Source organism: Martes martes (assembly GCF_963455335.1).
Source record: "Martes martes genome assembly, chromosome: 1".
Taxonomy (NCBI): domain Eukaryota; kingdom Metazoa; phylum Chordata; class Mammalia; order Carnivora; family Mustelidae; genus Martes; species Martes martes.
The window spans coordinates 127,436,427-127,455,065 of record NC_137888.1 but is presented as its reverse complement, the minus strand read 5'-3'; the positions used below and the strand labels follow the sequence as shown (position 1 = coordinate 127,455,065).

The 18,639-nt window shown below is 45.9% G+C and overlaps 2 protein-coding genes across 2 annotated transcripts in view; one reads left to right on the top strand and one right to left on the bottom strand.

Moving 5' to 3' along the window:
- The window catches only part of BFSP2 (beaded filament structural protein 2), a gene marked incomplete at both ends in the record, with an annotated part of 59,471 nt that extends 42,391 nt beyond the window's left edge, over positions 1-17,080 (top strand). Inside the window, 2 exons of the mRNA XM_080813354.1 lie at positions 10,106-10,237; positions 16,856-17,080. Of these exons, the coding sequence (XP_080669480.1) occupies positions 10,106-10,237; positions 16,856-17,080 (357 nt within the window). The remainder of the gene's footprint in view (positions 1-10,105; positions 10,238-16,855) is intronic.
- A 902-nt stretch (positions 17,081-17,982) lies between these two features.
- LOC308342778 (large ribosomal subunit protein uL23) lies at positions 17,983-18,504 on the bottom strand (the record flags this gene model as incomplete). The annotated part of the gene is made up of 1 exon (XM_080803364.1): positions 17,983-18,504. One exon carries the CDS (start codon positions 18,502-18,504, stop codon positions 18,034-18,036), a length of 471 nt encoding a protein of 156 aa, XP_080659490.1. The 3' UTR covers positions 17,983-18,033.
- Positions 18,505-18,639: the final 135 nt, after the last annotated feature.

Below are 18,639 nucleotides of genomic sequence, written 5' to 3'. Positions count from 1 at the left end.
TCTGCCTACTTGTGATCTCTGTCTGTCAAATAAACAAATAAAATCTTTAAAAAAAAAAAAAAAAAGCTTATAAAGAGGTTCGGGCTAGGTTCTCTCCAGCCTCAGTCATGGATGTCAGGAACTTTGGTAGTCCAGCTTTCAGAGCTTCTCAAGTTCTGTGACTCCATGTTTGAGCCAGGGAGGGTCCGTTTGGTCCAGAGAATTTTTGGAGGGTCTTCCAAGTCGGCCCTCCCTTGTCTGCTTGTTGTGGTTACCCAGCCCTGGGTATTTGGGGATGCTTGGGGAACCGCAGACAACATGCCATCCCACCCTCCAGACCTCCTGGCTACCCATGGAATACATTCCCCACAGACCCTAAACAGGCCACCTGGGAGAATATGAAAGAACCCCTATCATTCAGCTTTTTCCTAGCATGCCTATGTTAAGATGCTTCCATTCTGTAGCAGGCAACTTGCGTTCTTAACCTCCTCCCTGGGATCTTCCTCCCAGGGAAGGGGTCCACACCATCACTCGTAATGCCTCATCTCTGTCCCTTATTCACTGCAGTGGGAGGGTGTGTACAATAACCAAAGGCTTATTCAATTGCCAGCATCAGCTGGTGTGGTGGGGTAGGAAGTGCCAACAAAAGAGAACTCCGCTTCCTTTCAATACCCCCAGGGGCCAGGAACCTCACAGCAAATGCGCTCATGCTATCTCTTCCGACAGTGGTCTGTGCTTGCCTCGAATCAGTTCAAGGCATTTGTGGTCAGGAATTTTATGGGAGCTATAACGACCATGCCTCAAACAGCTCCAATGACATACCATGGAGACAGTTAAGAATGAAGAGAGGTAAACAGATAGAGATGAATCGTGAGATTTCTGGTTATTGATAGTCTTAGAGCTGGATGAGACATTAGCCACTGACTAGAGCCGTGCCCTCTAATAGCAACTTCTGTGAGGATGGGACTGTCATAGGTCTGCGCAGTTATCCAGTATGACAGCCACTGGCCACATGTGCTCTTGAGCACTGGGAATGTGTCTGATCCAACTGAGAAACTGAGTTCTTAATTTTATTTAATGTTTACTAATCTTTATTTAAATAGCTATGTGTGGCTAGTGGCTACCATATTGGACAACACAGGTCTAGATCTATCCATGAGCAGACTAGGAACCTTGGATAACATGTCTCCATATCATCCACATTCACAAACAATAATTACATAGGCTGTCATAGCAATGCCCACTCTTTGCTTGCTTGTGCCAAGAAGTGTGAATATTTTCTAGAATATATGAAATTGTATGGAATGGGTTTCTGCTAGTCAACTGAGGTCACTGGCTCTAGATAACAACATGGCCTGTTGTGATATCCCCATGAGAACCAACAAGGAGAGTTCCTTTCAAGGAGAATAGAAAGAGCAGAACCCCTAAAAGCATCTATAATCTAGGGGGTCCCTGTGCGTTCACGAGTCAGCTATAATCCCTGATGTCTCTTCAGTGAAATAAGCCATGGTCTATTCTGGCGTGCTTACTGCAAGCACTGAAGGGAGTCATCTAGCCTCTCTACACCTCCTAGTATGTCACAGGGAGAACTTGGCAAAGGGCCCCAGCCCACTTTCATTTCATTTTTTATTTACTTGGCTTTTATCTAAACATTATTAATCTATAATACCCTCACTTGTTTCAAAGTTCAAAATATACAAAATGACATACAATGAAAAATGACATCCAACTCATGTCCCAGCCACCCCAGTTCTTTTCTACAGGGTCGATCAATGTTATCCTTTTACTATGAGTCTTTTCAGAGATACTTTATGCACATACAAGGAAATATGTGTAAATTCTCTCTCTCTCTCTCTCTCCCTCTCTCTCTCTCTCTCGTTACACAAATAGTAGTATACAGAACATACTGCTCTTTAGATGCATGATATTAAGCCACAGTGGGCAGCAAATTATAGCCCACAAGCGAAATCTCACCCTCTGCCTGTTTTTTTGCAAGTAAGTTTTATTGGAACACAGCTATGCTCATTCACTTACATATCGTCTATGGCTGCATTTGCATATACCAGCAGAGCGGAATAGTGGCAGTGGAGGCCATATGGTCTGCTAGGCCTAAAATATTCACTATCTGGCCCTCGACAGAAAAAAATGTTCTAGCAATGGATATCCCAGGACTTATTTAATGCCCTGCTGATCGATATTTAGGTGGCTTCCAATATTTTGCTTTTATACAGTAGACTAGTCACTAACTGCATATGTCCCTCACTTCGCAATATAGAAAAATACCTGCTGGATAAATTCCTAAATGTGGTATTTCTGGGTCAAAAATTATGCACACTAGCAATTTTGATAAATATTGTCAAATTACTCTCGATGAAGGTTGTAACAATTTACCTTCCCATCAGAAGTGTTTGACAGTGCCCATTTTCCCATATCCTCACCAATACTGTGAGTTCTCATACCCTGTAATCCTTGTCAATAGTAGAGGCAAAACACAGTTTTTCAGTGCAGTTTTATTTTGCATTTCTCATATTATAAGGAAGGTAGAACATCTTTTTTACATGCTGAATTCCGGCCATATCTGCTCTTGTTTATACTATCGGATCATATCCCTTGCCCATTTTTATTAGGTCTCGGACTTTTTATTACTGGTTTGTAGTGACTCTTTGTACACTAGAGAAATTAATCCTCTCCCTGCAGTGAGTTGTACATATCTCCCCAGCTTATCAATTGTCTTTCTATTTAAGCTATGGTAGTTCCAGCTGGCTTTCAAAAGATACTGTTAGCCAGTAGGGCAGGGTTGCTATAGGAGCTAGGAGGCCAGGGTTTGGTTCCGGTCACTGTGTGTTACAGGAGCGTAGCCAAGCTGGTCAGAGCTGGGGGACAGGGTAAGGGGAATCAGTAGTAGTTAAAAGGGAAACTGAAGAGACTGTCTCATTGAGGTAAGCCCTGCCTATCTTTCACCTGTTCTTTACCCAATACAACATGTATATTGTAGAGGCCACACCCAGACCCTCAGTTTCCATGTTGTGTTTCCAACCCCACAACTGGTCGACAACCAATATTTGAGTGACTGTCTATATTGGGGATCACCCAACACTGTAACCTCCACATGCTACCAAGAAATCTTTACTCACTCACTCACTCACGCAGACTCCATTTGCCAAGCAAATGTTTGACAAATGTCAAAAAAAAGCAGGGGCCAGGCCCTGTGCATGGGGCTTGGGCACAAAGTCCTGGCCTGTCCCTGGCCACCCAGTTCTTCAGTCTCAAAGCTATCTTAGGTATTTCTCAATGGTAGATCTTTCCCATGAAAAGGGTAGGGATCTTACTTCTAAAATAAGAGACTTGCAAATATAAAACAACCCAAATCCCTGAGAAATTAAAGTAGTAGTGTTTGCATTCAACGCTTACCGGTCTTTGAGAAGAGACAGAGCAGAGGAGACTCTTCTTTGGGATGGAATGACCTCCATGAACCAGAAGAAAAATACCATCATTAAACTTCTCCAATAATTACTTCAAGAAGAAAAACATATTTTTCTCTTCGGAATTCCACTCACCACCGAGCCTCTCCTGCTGCCTTCATCAGTGGGGTACCCTTCCTTATGACCGAGGGGCAGCAAGTCCACAAAGCCGGGTGTCCCCCACTGTATCCTTGGGCAGCTTCCACTGAGGCTGGGAACTGGTCCCATAGCCTTTCATGAGTAGCTTCAATAGCCAGGCAATTCCTGTGTCAAACAATTCAAGGAGACACTTGGCTTAGCCTAGCCAGGTCAGCCCTCCTGCCAACACTAAAGTTCCATTGAGTGAGACACATACTTCTTTTTAGCTCCTGCTAAGGAGCGCTCATGTCTCAGGTGAAGACTGGATGGCATCTGGCCTTCAGCCAAGTAAATCCTACATCTGGCTGGAGTAGGTCAGGGATGTGGATGCTGCTTGTCTAAAGCTATCCTTAGCTAAGTAACATTTATATAATCCCCATGGTCATTATAATACTGATAAACTAATCCTCTTAATTAAAAGGAGGTGTGATTTCATTCCATTGACGGGGGACCCTCCCTTTCTACAGTCCCTCGCGTGTGCCTAGGACACATTGTAGACCTTTAGTAAATGTGTTGGGAGTGCCCAAGGTGTAAAACACCATGTTAGGTCCCCAGTGCAGACAGAGGCATCAGTAAGAAGCTGTCCTTGCACGCAAGCTTACTACAATCTAGTGCGAGGTTGGCTGAGGGCAGGTGGCAGGCAACAGATAGAAAGACCATTCTTCTACATGGCAGAATACCATGTGCTTGCAAGCAGAGTCAACAGAGTATTTAGTAAGCCTGTACCAAGTGCCCAGACCATGCCCTAAGCACCTGACAGGCCGTTCTCATTTCATCTTCCCACATGAGTTAGGTATTGTGATCTTCTCCGTTTCACAGAGGAAGGAACTAAGGCACAGAGAGGTTAGTCACTTCCCTGAGAATACGCGGTTCCAAAGTGGTGGAACTGAGATTCAGACCACACATTCTGCCTCCAGAACCATCACTTTGGACTGCTAGGTTGGCCTGGACAGATCACACGGAGTGTGGGGGAGTCTTGATGCATTGTCTTGTGAAATGTGAGGTTGAGAGGCCTTTGTCTTGAGGGTCCAGAAGGTTATGCCAGACTTTTGTCATGATCTTCCAAAACCATGATTCTGTGCCCTCCCCATGGGATAAGATTCCTCCTTGATATAAGATGGTGAATGCCTGTCTCCGCGAGGAATCCGTTGCTTTCCCTTTCTCCGTGATAGTGAACGTCATGAGGTTAGTGTGATCCCATGAGGTCCAAGAGGCTGCAGAGCAAGGCGGTCAGCTATACTCAGCAGCAGAGTGAGGCTCTTGTAAAGCTCTTGTTCACAGGCTGCAAAAACAGAGAGCTCAAACCACTGGCTGAAATCCACACAGCAACTGCTGAAGAAAGGCAGAGTACACATTTCAACCTCTCAGCACCCATCTTGGTTACGTGTTCTGCTAGGAACACACCTGTGTAGCAGAGGGGTGGGTTTAGAGATGGCCCTTTTCCCCCTCCACATGGAGTCTCTCAAATACTTCCTTCTGCCTTACTCCCAAGCATGCTGTCCATCCACTTTCACGTGCACTAACGTGTACATTTAATTTAATTTTTTTTAATTTGCAATTTTTTACTGTGTTTCAAAGTGTCTATGTGCTCTCCTGTCCCAGAAATATAGCTGGAATGCAAAGGCGCAGGCTGGCCCCTGCACAACAGAGCCAAGATTTCAAGCTGGTTTGTAAGTCTGGGGGACCAACATATTTGAATCTCATTACACATCCTAGCAACTGCACTCAGCAACAAAGCACAGCCCTACCTTCCTAGACTCAGGTCTAGAATGGCACACCTGCTATTTGGTCTGCGAGGAGAAATCTTGAAGGCATTGGGTGGAAATGGAAACAGAAGTAATTATTAATCAGAAAGCATAACTCTAAAAAGCCACTGGAGAAGAACAAGTAATACTTTTAGGTGAGTTAAAGCAGCAGACTGCCCCCAGATGGAGGGCAAGTACCATTCATAAGCTGATTTGAGAAGGTATTGGGCATGATATAAAATGACACTGAATCCCATAGTGATCAAATTCATTTTTTTCTCTTTCAATCTTAATTAAACTATATAAGAAAGTTTTCATTGGGTGCTGGTAGGTCATCAACACTTCTCTTATACTCATCAATCTCACCTTTCAACAAAGAGAAAGCAGGCTTTGGGACTCAGCTGCGTGGTGGGCAACATTTGCTCAAATACAATAACATTGGTTTATTTTAATGTTATTAATTTTTCAGCTATTTTTCGTCTATGACCAACAGTTTTACAGTTTTATCCGTTTCCTTAGCAATCTAGAACTTTGTTCCCATGGACCAGGCATCACATGGGAATTTTAAATGCAGATTCCTGGGCCCATTCAGATCTCCTGAATCAGAACCTGCATTTTCTTAAGTTCCCTAGATCATCCTGATGCACATAAAATTTGAGATCTTATCTACAGCTTCCATTTTAAACACATTTATTTACAAAGGAAACATGAATCAATTTAAATAAAAATTAAGTCATTATTCGAATATGCAAAAAACCATGCTGCTTGTTGAATGTTTGGGAAACACTGCAATCCAGCAATCCAGCAATCATCCCACTCCCCCCAAGAGCTGCACGTGCCTCTGAATACAGACCCCTCATTGTCTGGGTTGAGAAGAGGGCAGATCACCTGCAGTCCTGTGGTGATAGCCTTGACCAGCGGATTTACACCAGACCAACCTACCTAAGCTTTGCAATTTGCCTTCAGTGAGACTTGACTTCCACTCATGCCCGCTTCTGACTCTCCAAGGACAAATGTAAGCATCTGTGTTTATGTGCCAGTCAGATTCACAATATCATATCAAGGTAACACAGAAGTTTCTGAGGATGTGTTCTTTATATAATTTTAGAGATAACCTAAATTTTAGAATAAAACACATACTTTGCTTTTGCATTTGCACCTGTACCTTCAATGTGACTGACTAGCTATCTCTTGCAAAATCTGCCAACTGTCTTTATAATTCTGTCATCGACAATGTCCAAAATTAGATTACAAAATATGCTCAATTATTAATATCCGATTAAGCAAAAAGTCATTTACATCAATGATAAATAAGAATAGGTCCAATATGAGCATAACAAATAACATGGAGAACATGGGGAAATGGAGAGGAGAAGGGAGTCGAAGGAAATTGGAAGGGGAGGTGAACCATGAGAGACTATGGACTCTGAAAAACAATCGAGGGTTTGGAAGGGGTGGGGGTGGGAGGTTGGGGGAGCCAGGTGGTGGGTATTAGGGAGGGCACGGATTGCATGGAGCACTGGGTGTGGTGCAAAAACAATGAATTCTGTTATGCTGAAAAGAAATTAAAAAAAAAAAAGAGGGATGCCTGGGTGGCTCAGTTGGTTGGGCCGCTGCCTTCGGCTCAGGTCATGATCCCAGGGTCCTGGGATCGAGTCCCACATCGGGCTCCTGGCTCGGCGGGGAGCCTGCTTCTCTCGCTGCCTCTGCCTGCCTCTCTGCCTGCTTGTGTGTACTCTCTCTTTGACAAATAAATGAATAAAATCTTTAAAAAAAAAAAAAAAAGAAAGAAAGGAAAAAAAAAAGAATAGGTCCAATATGAATTTTGGTTGATATTTCCACTGACCTTAATGAGTCCTTTCATCAATGACATGAGTAACTTCTTTGCAAATCAGATAATAGTTTATAAATATTGGAAAGATATTACCTCTAATTTTTTTGCTATTCATAATTGACAGCTATAGACATGACCCATTTTAAGTTTAATCTGCATTATTAACATTTTCTGCATCCCTTTCTTAAGTCTAGACAGTCAGCAAAACAATTCAAACCCTGATTTGTAGTGTTTGCCAATTTCCATGAGGTAAAAAAGCTCACCACAGCTGTTTCAAACTCCTAACTTGATGTAAATAAGCACAGAGTTTGGAAGAGATGCTCAGAAGCTCACCATTAAATGTTATTCCTACCCCACAGGTACCGTCGATATAAATAACTTTGATATAGCACGGATAATGATAAAATGTAAATAAATTAGCAAGTGATGTGTTTGGAGTATTACCATTTTAATATATATTAATTGTAAGTGGATATAATTTAATTTTTAATGATGGCTGTGTTTACCAACCAGCTTACAAACTTCCCGAAAATTTAACCCTGTCAGGCTGTCAGGCATGGGTTCCAGCTGCCGGCTGCCGGCTGCTCCTGGCCCTTCTATGCACCTGCACCTTCCAGCTGCATCTGTCTGCCGGAACCCCGCCTGCCCACCCACACAGCCCACCTGGCCAAGTCCCAACCCCAAAGACAGGGAGAGAAATGGGGTGACCCATCACAGCAGGACTTGACAGACCATGAGGATGTTTTAGAGGGGTCCACCTTCACTTTGGGGAAGATGGCTCTACTTTGGGGGCTCTTTTTGTCTTTAAGATTTTATTCATTTATTTGATGAAGAGAGAGACAGCAAGAGAGGGAATACAAGCAGGGTAAGTGGGAGAAGGAGAAGCAGTTTTCCCACTGAGCAGGGAAGCCGACTCGGGGCTCAATCCCAGGATGCTGGGATCATGACCTGACCCGAAGGCAGATGCTTAACAACTAAGCCACCCAGGTGCCCCCACTTTTGGGGCTCTTGATGAATTGGTGGAAATGAATTGGTGGAAGCAGTGGCTTTCAAAACTGGTTGAGAGTACAGCTCTGGCATGGGCCGCAGCATCTCACAAACCATGCGATCTCGAGAAAATAACTCAGTCTCTCTGCCTCGGTTTCCTCGTGTAAAATAGGAATAACTTGCTTCATAGGGTCTTGAAGATGAGCTGAAATAATGGACTTAAGCAGTTAATGGAGTGCTTGGCACAGAATAAGTGCTCAGCGCCTGTTAGTTATCATTAGTAGTACCCAACCTAGAGTGGCTTTTACAAACTCATTTTTGGCCGATACTACTTTTTATGTATAGAAAAGTATATACAGTCACTATTTGCATGCTTTTAAGGTTCTACAAGTTTCCACATGTATAACGTGTTGGAAGTGTCCTAGTGTCTCCTCTCATTGTCATTTGCATTCTGTGGGGAGGGACTGGGGCTCAGAGAGGCTGAATGATGGTCCAGGGACACACAGCCATGGGCTGACTGGTCCGAGCTGGGCCCACAGCTTTCATTCACCTATAGCTGATCCCAGACCCTTAATGGATGTTTTTGTTAAGCTCTGTCTAACCCTCATACAGGAAGAACTACACCTGGGATATGAGCCCTTTGACCCCAGTTTTCTTAGTCAGTCAGTTTGACTGGACTATTTTTGCATAACCCTGTAAGTAAGTATTCATATGTAGTAAAAATGGTCAATCCAGAACAGGTTTTTTTCTCCCGTATCACTGACTTAGAGACGTGAGTCAGGCTGTACCAAAGATGAATGAAGGTGATCTCTAGTTTTCCCCCTTTCTCCAGCAGAAAGAATGACCTATTCCCCCGAAAGTATGGGAAAGAATCAGACTATGTCCTTGCTGAGAGAGAAACTGCAAAACACAGACCTTCCCCTTGTGTTCACAATTGTGGCCAGACTGGTTTTTACAAGGAAACAGGGACTGTCAGATCAAGTTGGATAGTTCCACATTTGAAGAAGGTGTGAGGCAATTGGCACTGCCTGACGGTATTGGGACGGGTTGGGAATTTGTCAACATCCATCATTTTGATGGATGCATGACAGATGCATACCCTTTGACTCAGCAGTCCCACTGCAGGGATTTATCCCACAGAGATACTCCAACGTGTGGAAAATGAGGGTTGTAGGTAATTCTTTACACCATTGTTTGTAACAGGCAAAGACTGGAAACAATCTAAGTGCTCCTCAGTGCAGGGCTTCTAGATAATTCTGTACTTCCAAACAAGGCAATACTCTGGAGCCATTAAAAAGAATGTAATTGATTTATATATACTGGTAGAGAATATTTTCTAGGATATATTAAGTACCAACGCAAGTAGAGGTTGATTATATATATTTACTTATAAATGTATGAAATATTTGGGGGGGGTGCCTGGGTGGCTCAGTTGGTTAAGCGACTGCCTTCAGCTCAGGTCATGATCCTGGAGTCTCAGGATCGAGTACTGCATCGGGCTTCCTGCTCATCAGGGGAGTCTGCTTCTCCCTCTGACCACCCCATTTTGTGCTCTCTCTCTCTTCATTCTCTCTCTTTAAGAAAGAAAGAAAGAAAAAGAATATAACAGATAGATAGATAGATACAGATATCGTGTGTGTGTATAATTTCTGGAAAGAGGTATAAGAAACTGGAAGGAGGAGAACTGGGTAATTAAGGCACAGGGACAAAAGGAGACTTTCTCCCATAAATCCTCCAGAAAAAGATTTTGAATTTTGTTCTACTTGCATGCACTATATGTTCAAACTCAATAAATGCTTATATGCAAATCGGGAATGGTGCCTGTGGAAAAAGAGGGATTTTTGAATCGGCCAACCGTTTGAGTTAGAGTCTGTGGAGTAAGTCCTGGGAAAGGCAGGAGGGAAGGCGGGCTTCGGGCTGCCCACGCACCCCTGCTCACGCGGAGACCTGCCCCTCCCCAGCAACAGGCAGAGATGGCCCGCATGGCACAGACCCAGGAAGAGAAGCTGGCCGCTGCCCTCAGGCTGGAGCTGCACAACACTTCGTGCCAGGTCCAGAGCCTCCAGGCGGAGACGGAATCCCTGCGGGCCCTGGTGAGTGGGCTGGGAAGAGCCCTGGCATTTCTTATGTCAATTTTTACTCTCAACTGTTGCACTGTAGTCATCTGGGTTAGAGTTCACAAGAGTCTTGAGGCCCCCAAAGGGTCAGCTGATACCGAATCACAACCAGTATAGTGACTTCTGTTAGTGTCCCACCGGAATACGCGACCCAGACCACTGCTGAGAGTGTTGGCCCCTCACATCCACAGATGTACCACTTCTCCAGAGAATTGGCCTCAGCCAAACAATGGACACCTGGCCTGGGCGGTTAGGCCCACCTCCTCTAGCCCTCAGCCAATGACTGGCTGACGTGGGGTTTAAAAGCCCAGCCCACTGGCTTCCGAGTGGAATGGGTTTCGCCCTGTACTTCACCCTCGCCGTCTCCCTGTGGGATCAGGTTGTGCCAGACTCCAACCGAGACTTCCTCCTGGCTTAGCGCCTTCCTCTGTCCTATCCTGCTTTCCTTGCTCCCCTTTTCTTGAGAGCAACCCCTTAACTCTTTACATGTACCAGGATCCCTGGCTCAGGCTCTGCTTCTGGGAAAGCCAAATTAAGACTAGGAAGCTCCTCAGACTCACTGGGATTGGTGGGAAGGTCTTTTGCATTACTTATTAATAATTAAAATAATCATTAATAATACAGGAATTTACCCTCTGCTCTCTGGGGTGAACTGAAGTTCTATTAGGGTACTACGCCTACAGCTCCTCCTTGATGGCCCCTGCGGGGGGGCCCATGTGTACCGATTTGAACCATAAGCATTTTGTCCACACTGCAGTTCATGAGGGGATAGTTCATGTAATCCTTATGAAGCTGAGGTGGTCTGGATTCTACTGAGGACCAAGGAGCCCATCTCTCATCAGCTTCAAGTTCCAGTACTATCGCTGGTGCCCCTTTCTTCTACCACTCCCCATACACCCTCCTCATCTCAATCTTGCCACCCAAATCCATTCCATCACCAAACCGGCAGACCCACCTCCCAATGCAGTCTTAGCCTACCATCAAGTTAGCTCAAGGATTTATTCTAGTTCGTTCCCTCAGAAACACATTTTCACTACCCATGGTCAGGATCATTCCATCAACCATCATGTGTCTTCCATTCCCTTGGGTCCATCATCCTCTAGACAACAAGGTCACAAAATACCCAGTCAGCTCAGGAAGATGCTGTCTTGCCACAGCATAGCACATGACACACATCTCACTGCCACAGCTCTCCCTCACATTCTGTGATGAGATTGGGGTCACTGCAAGGGGATGTGAGATAAAGGATCTGAGGTGAGAAAAATCAGGAAACTACAGCCTAAAGCAATGCCATTTTAGTTTTTTTTTTTTAAATTGTCTGAAAGACAATTGCATTATTTACTCAGAGTTATGTGAATTTTATGCTCATCAGTTTTATTCCCTTGCCTTAACCCTTGATCCTAATATTAAGGGTGCTGCCTTTTCCCCAAGTCGCTTTAAACACGTATAAGGGGGCTGCCATTTATTCCCCAGATGTCTTTGTGGCTGCCAAAACTCCACTCTTCCAGTAACAAAAAGTGCCAGGCAAAACGCTGGGGACACACACTCAAGCCCACATCATCAGAAAATCCTGCATGAATTGCACCTGAGGGGAGGCAGCCCGTCACTCAGCAAACATTCCACACATATACTTGCTCCAGCTGTGTGTTGAGCCCTCCATGAGGAAGGTCCCAGGGACGCAACCATGAAGTGAATGGTTCCCATCCTCTAGAAGCTCATAAACACATTGGGTTCAACCAAATGACCGAACACAGAAGAGGGTACTGTGCTCCCCAGAGCGGTTGCTCCTAGCAGCCTCCATTCTCATCAAGCGCCAGCCTGCCCTCACCTCTGTCCCTCAGCAGATGCTGTCACCCGCACCATTCTGCAGGTAGGATTAAGGTCCCCAAACACGAGATCCTCTGTCTTCTGTTTCCAACCTCTGTTTCCAAAATACCTCTGAAGTTTTATCCCCTCTCTACTCCCTTCAGTTAACTTCCCCTGTCCACTGTTGCTCCACGTGGGGCATTTCTCTATCTACTGTCCTTTCCTGCATTTTCAGTGTCCCTCCCTCCACGGGGATTGCCTGGGGGTAAAATAGAAAGCTTCCTTTTCCAGACCTTCTAGCACCCCCAGTGCTTAGGCTTCATTTACAGACCAGCCTGGCTTCCACAGGAAGGGAAATGCCCAGAACCACCCTTTGGGGTGGGGGGTCTCCTACACTTGAGCCCTTGGACATGTTCTTCCCATGGCTGCAAGGAGACCCCTCCCCTCAACTCTGCCCACCCCTACCTGTCCTCACACTGTTGGTACAAGTGAGGTAGAAGATACACAAGTGCTACACACAGCGGAAAGCCTAGATCCTGACTCCCACAGGTGGGGTGACCTCTCCATCTGCCACCACTCGCTTTCACAGCCCTGTGGTTCACGTGGTTCTCTCAGTTCATCTACCGACATCACATCAACTCCTTGAGGACAGAGACCATGTCTCATTTGTTTCATGTCCCCAAAGCCCTTGATGAGGGTCCAGAATGTCATTTCTTCAAAATGATACTAATAGTAAGGAGAGCATGCTCGCATGCATTCTCTCATCAGACACTCATAGAAACACTGAGAAGTGTGGTGACTGACAACCCATTTTGCAGAAGAGCAAACTGTGATTCGGGGGTTTGCCCATGAACATGAGTAACAAGTGGGAGGGCCAAGCCCTTCTGGCTCTATTGCTCTTCTAGACCACAGCAGGCCTCTGGAATTGGAGATTGGCCCTCACTCTGGAATCTGGAATCTTGACTCCTCTACTCAGTGGAGTGATGCCTCTAAGATTCTGTTTTCTCACTTGCGAAGTGAGGATCTCTTCAGGTTATCATATGTATCTGCCATGTTAGTGGCTTAAGACAACAGTAAAAAATGTGTTCATCCAGTCTGCAATTTAGGCGGAGTCCAGCAGAGACAGCTGCGGCCTATGCTGGGGCCGGCCCTTCCAAGAATGGTGGCTTCCGCTCGCATATGTGGGGCCTCAGCGGTGCATCTCTTTTTCTTCCTCCATGGGGCCTCTCCAGGTGGCTAGCTGTGACTTCCTCAAATCATGGCAGTCACATAGCCAGACTGCTGCTGTGGTATCCAGCTTCCCTCAGAGCATCAGCGCAGAAGCTACCAGGCCTCTTACCACCTGGCCTGAAAAATCCCTGAATATCACTTATACAGAACTCTGTTGGTCTAAGCAGTCAAAGGCCATCCCCGATCCCACAGGAAGGGAAAGAAACTCCACCTCTTGACGAGGCAGTGGCAAGGCCACCTAGAGAAAGAACACGTGGGATGGAGATAAGGATTGCACCTGCCTTTGGAAATGTGCTCTGCTGCTGGACCGACCAGTATTTGCTTCATAAAGTCGTGGGGATGATGACTTACGAAACAATGCAGGTCAAGCCCTTGGCACAGTGCCTGGCACAGAGTGAGCAGTCAATAACTGGTATCTATTACTGCCTACCATTGTAAAATTATTATTATAACCACTGAAATAGTAATCCCAGGTTGGCATCATCCAATCACCTCACTCAAACCCCATCGTCCTGACTACCAGAACAAATTGGAAGAAAATTCACACCCCCAACCAGAAGATGTAGGAGTAGTGACATGCTGGCTGTGCTTGGGATCCAGGACAGGCAGCCTCTGTCCCCTGCGAGCTAGTAGATCAGAGCTCTGGTCACTGGGCCTTCCAGTCGAGGATAGGAGCCCAGACAGCCAGAATAAGGAGCACACCTTCCTGCAGCTTTCAGACACAGCTCAGTCCATCCAGCCACACCTGTTATCCTTGGTCAGAGCAACCTGCACACACACAAGGCTCCACAGCTCATCTAAGCCTCAGACAGGTGAGCTGGCGGCACTGGCTGTCCCCTTGGCCAGCAAGGCCCTCTTTATATTGGCAACCAGGCACCAGTAATGGTGCTTAAAGCCTACTGAGCTCTGTGTTCAGTCAACTCAAATCAGGAATGGAGTTCAAGACCAGAAATCACATAAGGTCACTATTTTTATTTTCTGGAGGACTTAGCAATTCAAGGAAGTCCCTTCAAATCTCCGGAAACTGGGGAATAAGTGTGCTTCTGTGACCTGGGTTTGCTTGCCAGTGTTGTGCTACTGCAGGAGCTGGAGTGGGGAGATGGGCAGCAGTGGCCTGATTGCCATCGCTCGAGCCCAAGCATCTCTGTGAGAACCAGGCGAGGATGTCAGGGACTTAGGTGGGAAGAAGCTGGACCGAGACACTGAGGATGGGATGGAAGAGACAGAGGACCTCTGACAGGCATTTGCACAAACATATGTTGGGCAATGGGTCCTAAGTCATCAGAGCAAACTTCAGGCCAAACGGAGAAGTCACCTGTGAACATGGAGCAAAAACTAGACAGATGATCCACACATGATTCCACGAAAGATCTTTCCAAACAACAGGTGTTACAGGTACAACATCAACACTGAACACTACAAACCAAGGAATTTCCTGATGAGCAAAGTGGGAAAACCCAGAGAGTTTGGAACGAGTGATTCTCAAAGTGCAGGTGGCCATTTCCACATCTTCTTTGCCATAGAGGGGTTTTCAGATCTCACCAAAATAATAACCCTAGACCAGATACTGATCTAGATTTATTTTCTACTAGTCACATTTTTGCCACCTGTAAATGTACCTAGGGTGGGAATGTGACTCAATATTCTTATGTCTTATGGAATTAAGATGGTTTAAATAAGGTGATATGGTGGCCCCGGCTTAACAGGAGCCATAATTCAAGATGGCATCATGACCAAAAAGTGTCCATTTCAACCACAGTAATCAAAAAGGTATGAAAAATCTCCTAGGAGACAGGGTACAGAAAGTTGTTTTAATGAGATTTTATCTCAATTTGAAAAGATATTTATCTGTTCTTATGTGTTATGTAAAAAGCCAGATGCTAAATTATAGGTACACCATGATTACAACTATTAAAAATGTTAAAGATAGATGCACACAGCTTTTTAAAGGTGTTTGTTGGTCAGCCCTACAGTCTGCAGGGCTTGCTATATGAGAAAACAAGGTTTTCTGTCTAATGGGGAGACAGGTAGAGCAATAAGTGTAACCATAATACAAGTATTGTCATCCTGGGCAACACACCCAGATGAGCACCTACTCTGTGCCAGCCCCTGTCTTACCATGAGAGTTACAGAAACTTCCTTTCATCTCTGAAGAGCTCACTGTCTGGTAGAGATAACATGCCCCTAAGCAGCTCAGCCCACTATGACAAGTTTAAGGGCATGCATGTACTTGGGCAGCCATGGAAAGCCAGAGGAGGGATCCCTAACCCAGCCTGGTGGGGGGAAAGGGCAAGAGACTATCAAGGAAGAAGGAAGCCTTCCTGGGGGAGGTGACCCCCAAGCTTGGACTTGGGGATGAGTAGGAATGATCCAGGTGAGAAGGAAGGAGAGATACAAATCCAGATTTGGACTTTCGACAGAGCACAGTAGTTGCTCTAGGAGGAACTAGAGACCAAGAGATGAATTACAAGCTACTGAGCTTACCCCAGGGGAGCAGTGATAAGCATCCATTCTGGGCACTGGTGGCTGGGGGGAGAGAGGGCACAGATGTGAAAACTTTCCAGAATACACAAGAGACAGGACTCCGTGATGATTGAATTGCGGAGGGGAGGAAGATGAGGAACATGCCTTTCCCTTGTTTCTAGTCCAGGTGAATTCACCAGCGGAAGCACAGGAGAGGTGGACAGGTTCAGAAAGAGGTCGGTGGCTCCACTGTGGATACGTTGATTTGAGGTGCCCATGACTTGTATATATTTCCAGGAAGAAACTCAGAAGCAGGTTTATGCTGGGGGGAGACATCTGTCCTGGAAACATCAATGCAGGAGTCATCGGGAGAGAGACAACTAAAATCATGAGTGTGGCAAAGACCAACCAACACAGGCCCAGGAAGCAGAGCTCAGAGAGAACAGGCTCAAGATGGGGCCTTGGGGAGCCCACAGTGAAGGGGCAGATAGGGCAAGAGGCATTAGCCAAGGTGTGCTACTAACACACTGAAGAAAAACACTGTCGAGTGTACAATGGCCAGAGACATTCATTCGAACTCTGGCAACCTGGCCTAGAGTGTCGGAGGAGAAGGCGTTTTAGCTGAATGATGGATGCGGTTTCAGCAGTGGAGGAGGAAAGGGCCCCGCAGGGAGTGAGAAATCATGAGCAGAAAGGCCCAGAGGCAGTTCAGAGAGCAAGATTTCTTTGAAAAAAACACCTGCAAACTGTCTCTCCTGTGTGTGTGTCAGTTTCTCACTCTCGTATTTTCTCTCGTTATCTTTCACACTCTTTCATTCTGTCTCATCAGTACACTTCATCGTTCTCCCTCTCCTTCCCCTCTTGGCTGTCTTCCTCCCACACCCCCTCAGCAGAAGGATCTGTGAATGAGACCAAACAAGAGACTGGCCTCTGGAGGCGGAGTCATCGTTTCCCTCTGCAACCCAGCCAGGCCCTTGTTCTTGGAGTTAATGGACGGCCCAGGCCCAGAGTAGCCCCTCCCGCAGCTCTGCCCAACTCCCTCCTCGAGGGCCCTGCGTGCGGCGTGGGGTGTGGACCGAGTTCTCTCTTTGGCAGAAACGAGGCCTGGAGAACACGTTGCACGACGCCAAGCACTGGCACGACATCGAGCTCCAGAACCTGGGCGCCGTGGTGAGCCGGCTGGAGGCAGAGCTCAGGGAGATGCGCTCTGAGGCCGAACAGCAGCAGCAGGCTCGCGAGCATCTGTTGGCGCACAAGGCGCAGCTGCAGAGGGACGTGGCGTCCTACCACGCCCTGCTGGACAGGGAGGAGAGCGGGTAAGCCTCTCGTGGCCCCTCATTCCTGTGACACATATACATACCCATAGGTTCGAAATTAAAAGTTTGTTAAACCCTAGAGAAGCAATTAAGGTAAGAAGGAGAAATCACCCTCAAACACCCCAACACACACACTCCCACAGTCTGTGTCCTTGCAGGAATTTTTTTTCAAATTAATTTTTTAAATTTAAATTCAATTAATTGACATACAATGTAATTAATGGTTTCAGAGGTGGAGGTCAGTGATTCATCAGTCTTAAATAACACCCTATGCTCATTACATCACGTGCCCTCCTTAACGTCTATCACCTGGTTACCCCATCCCCCACCACCCTCCCCTCCGGCAGACCTCAGTTTGTTTCCTGTGATTAAGAGTCTCTTTTGGTTTTTCTCCCTCTCTGGTTTTGTCCTGTTTTACTTTTTCCTCTTCCCCTATGAGTCTCTGTTTTGTTTCTTAAATTCCACGTATCAGTGAGATCTGATGATAATTGTCTTTCTCTGATTGACTTATTTTGCTTAGCATAATACCATCTAGTTCCATCCATCCGTCACTGCAGATGGCAAGATTTCTTTTTTGATGGCTAAGTAGTATTCCGTTGTGTATATATACCACATCTTCTTTATCCACTCATCCAGACATCTAGGCTTGTTCCATAGTCTGACCACTTTGGACATTGTTGCTATAAACATTGGGGTGCAGGTGCCCCTTCGGATCACTACATTTGTATCTTTGGGGTAAATACCCAGTAGTGCAATTGCTGGGTCGTAGGGTAGCTCTATTTTCAACTTCTTGAGGAGCCTTCATACTCTTTTCCAGAGTGGCTGTACCAGCTTGCACTCCCACCAACAGTATAGGAGGGCTCCCCTTTCTCTGCATCCTCGCCAACATCTGTCTTTTTTTTTTTTTTTTTTTTATCATGAAAAATCTGTATTTAGATTTAGCCAGCTGGACTCAGTTTAGATGATCCCAATTTTGTTGGCAACATCCAAAGCATCATAGTCAGGGGCCAGTCGAACGTATGCCTTCTTCTCTCCATCAGGCCTGATTAAGGTGTTGACCTTGGCTACATCAATGTCATAAAGCTTCTTCACAGCCTGTTTGATCTGGTGCTTGTTGGCCTTGACATCCACAATGAATACAAGTGTGTTGTTGTCTTCTATTTTCTTCATGGCTGACTCAGTAGTCAGGGGGAACTTGATGATGGCATAGTGATCAAGCTTGTTTCTCCTGGGGGCACTCTTTCGAGGGTATTTGGGCTGCCTTCGGAGACGCAGAGTCTTGGGTCGTCGGAACGTAGGTGATGTGCGGATCTTCTTTTTTTTGTGACTGTGGACGCCTTTCAGCACCGCTTTCTTGGCCTTCAAAGCCTTTGCTTTGGCTTCGGCTTTGGGAGGGGCAGGAGCTTCCTTCTTAGCTTTCGGCGCCATCTTCGTAAAAGGGATGCAACATCTGTCTTTTCCTAACTTGTTAATTTTAGCCATTCTGACTGGTGTGAGGGGCTATCTCATTGTGGTTTTGATTTGTATTTCCCTGCTGCTAAGTGATGTTCTGCATTTTTTCAT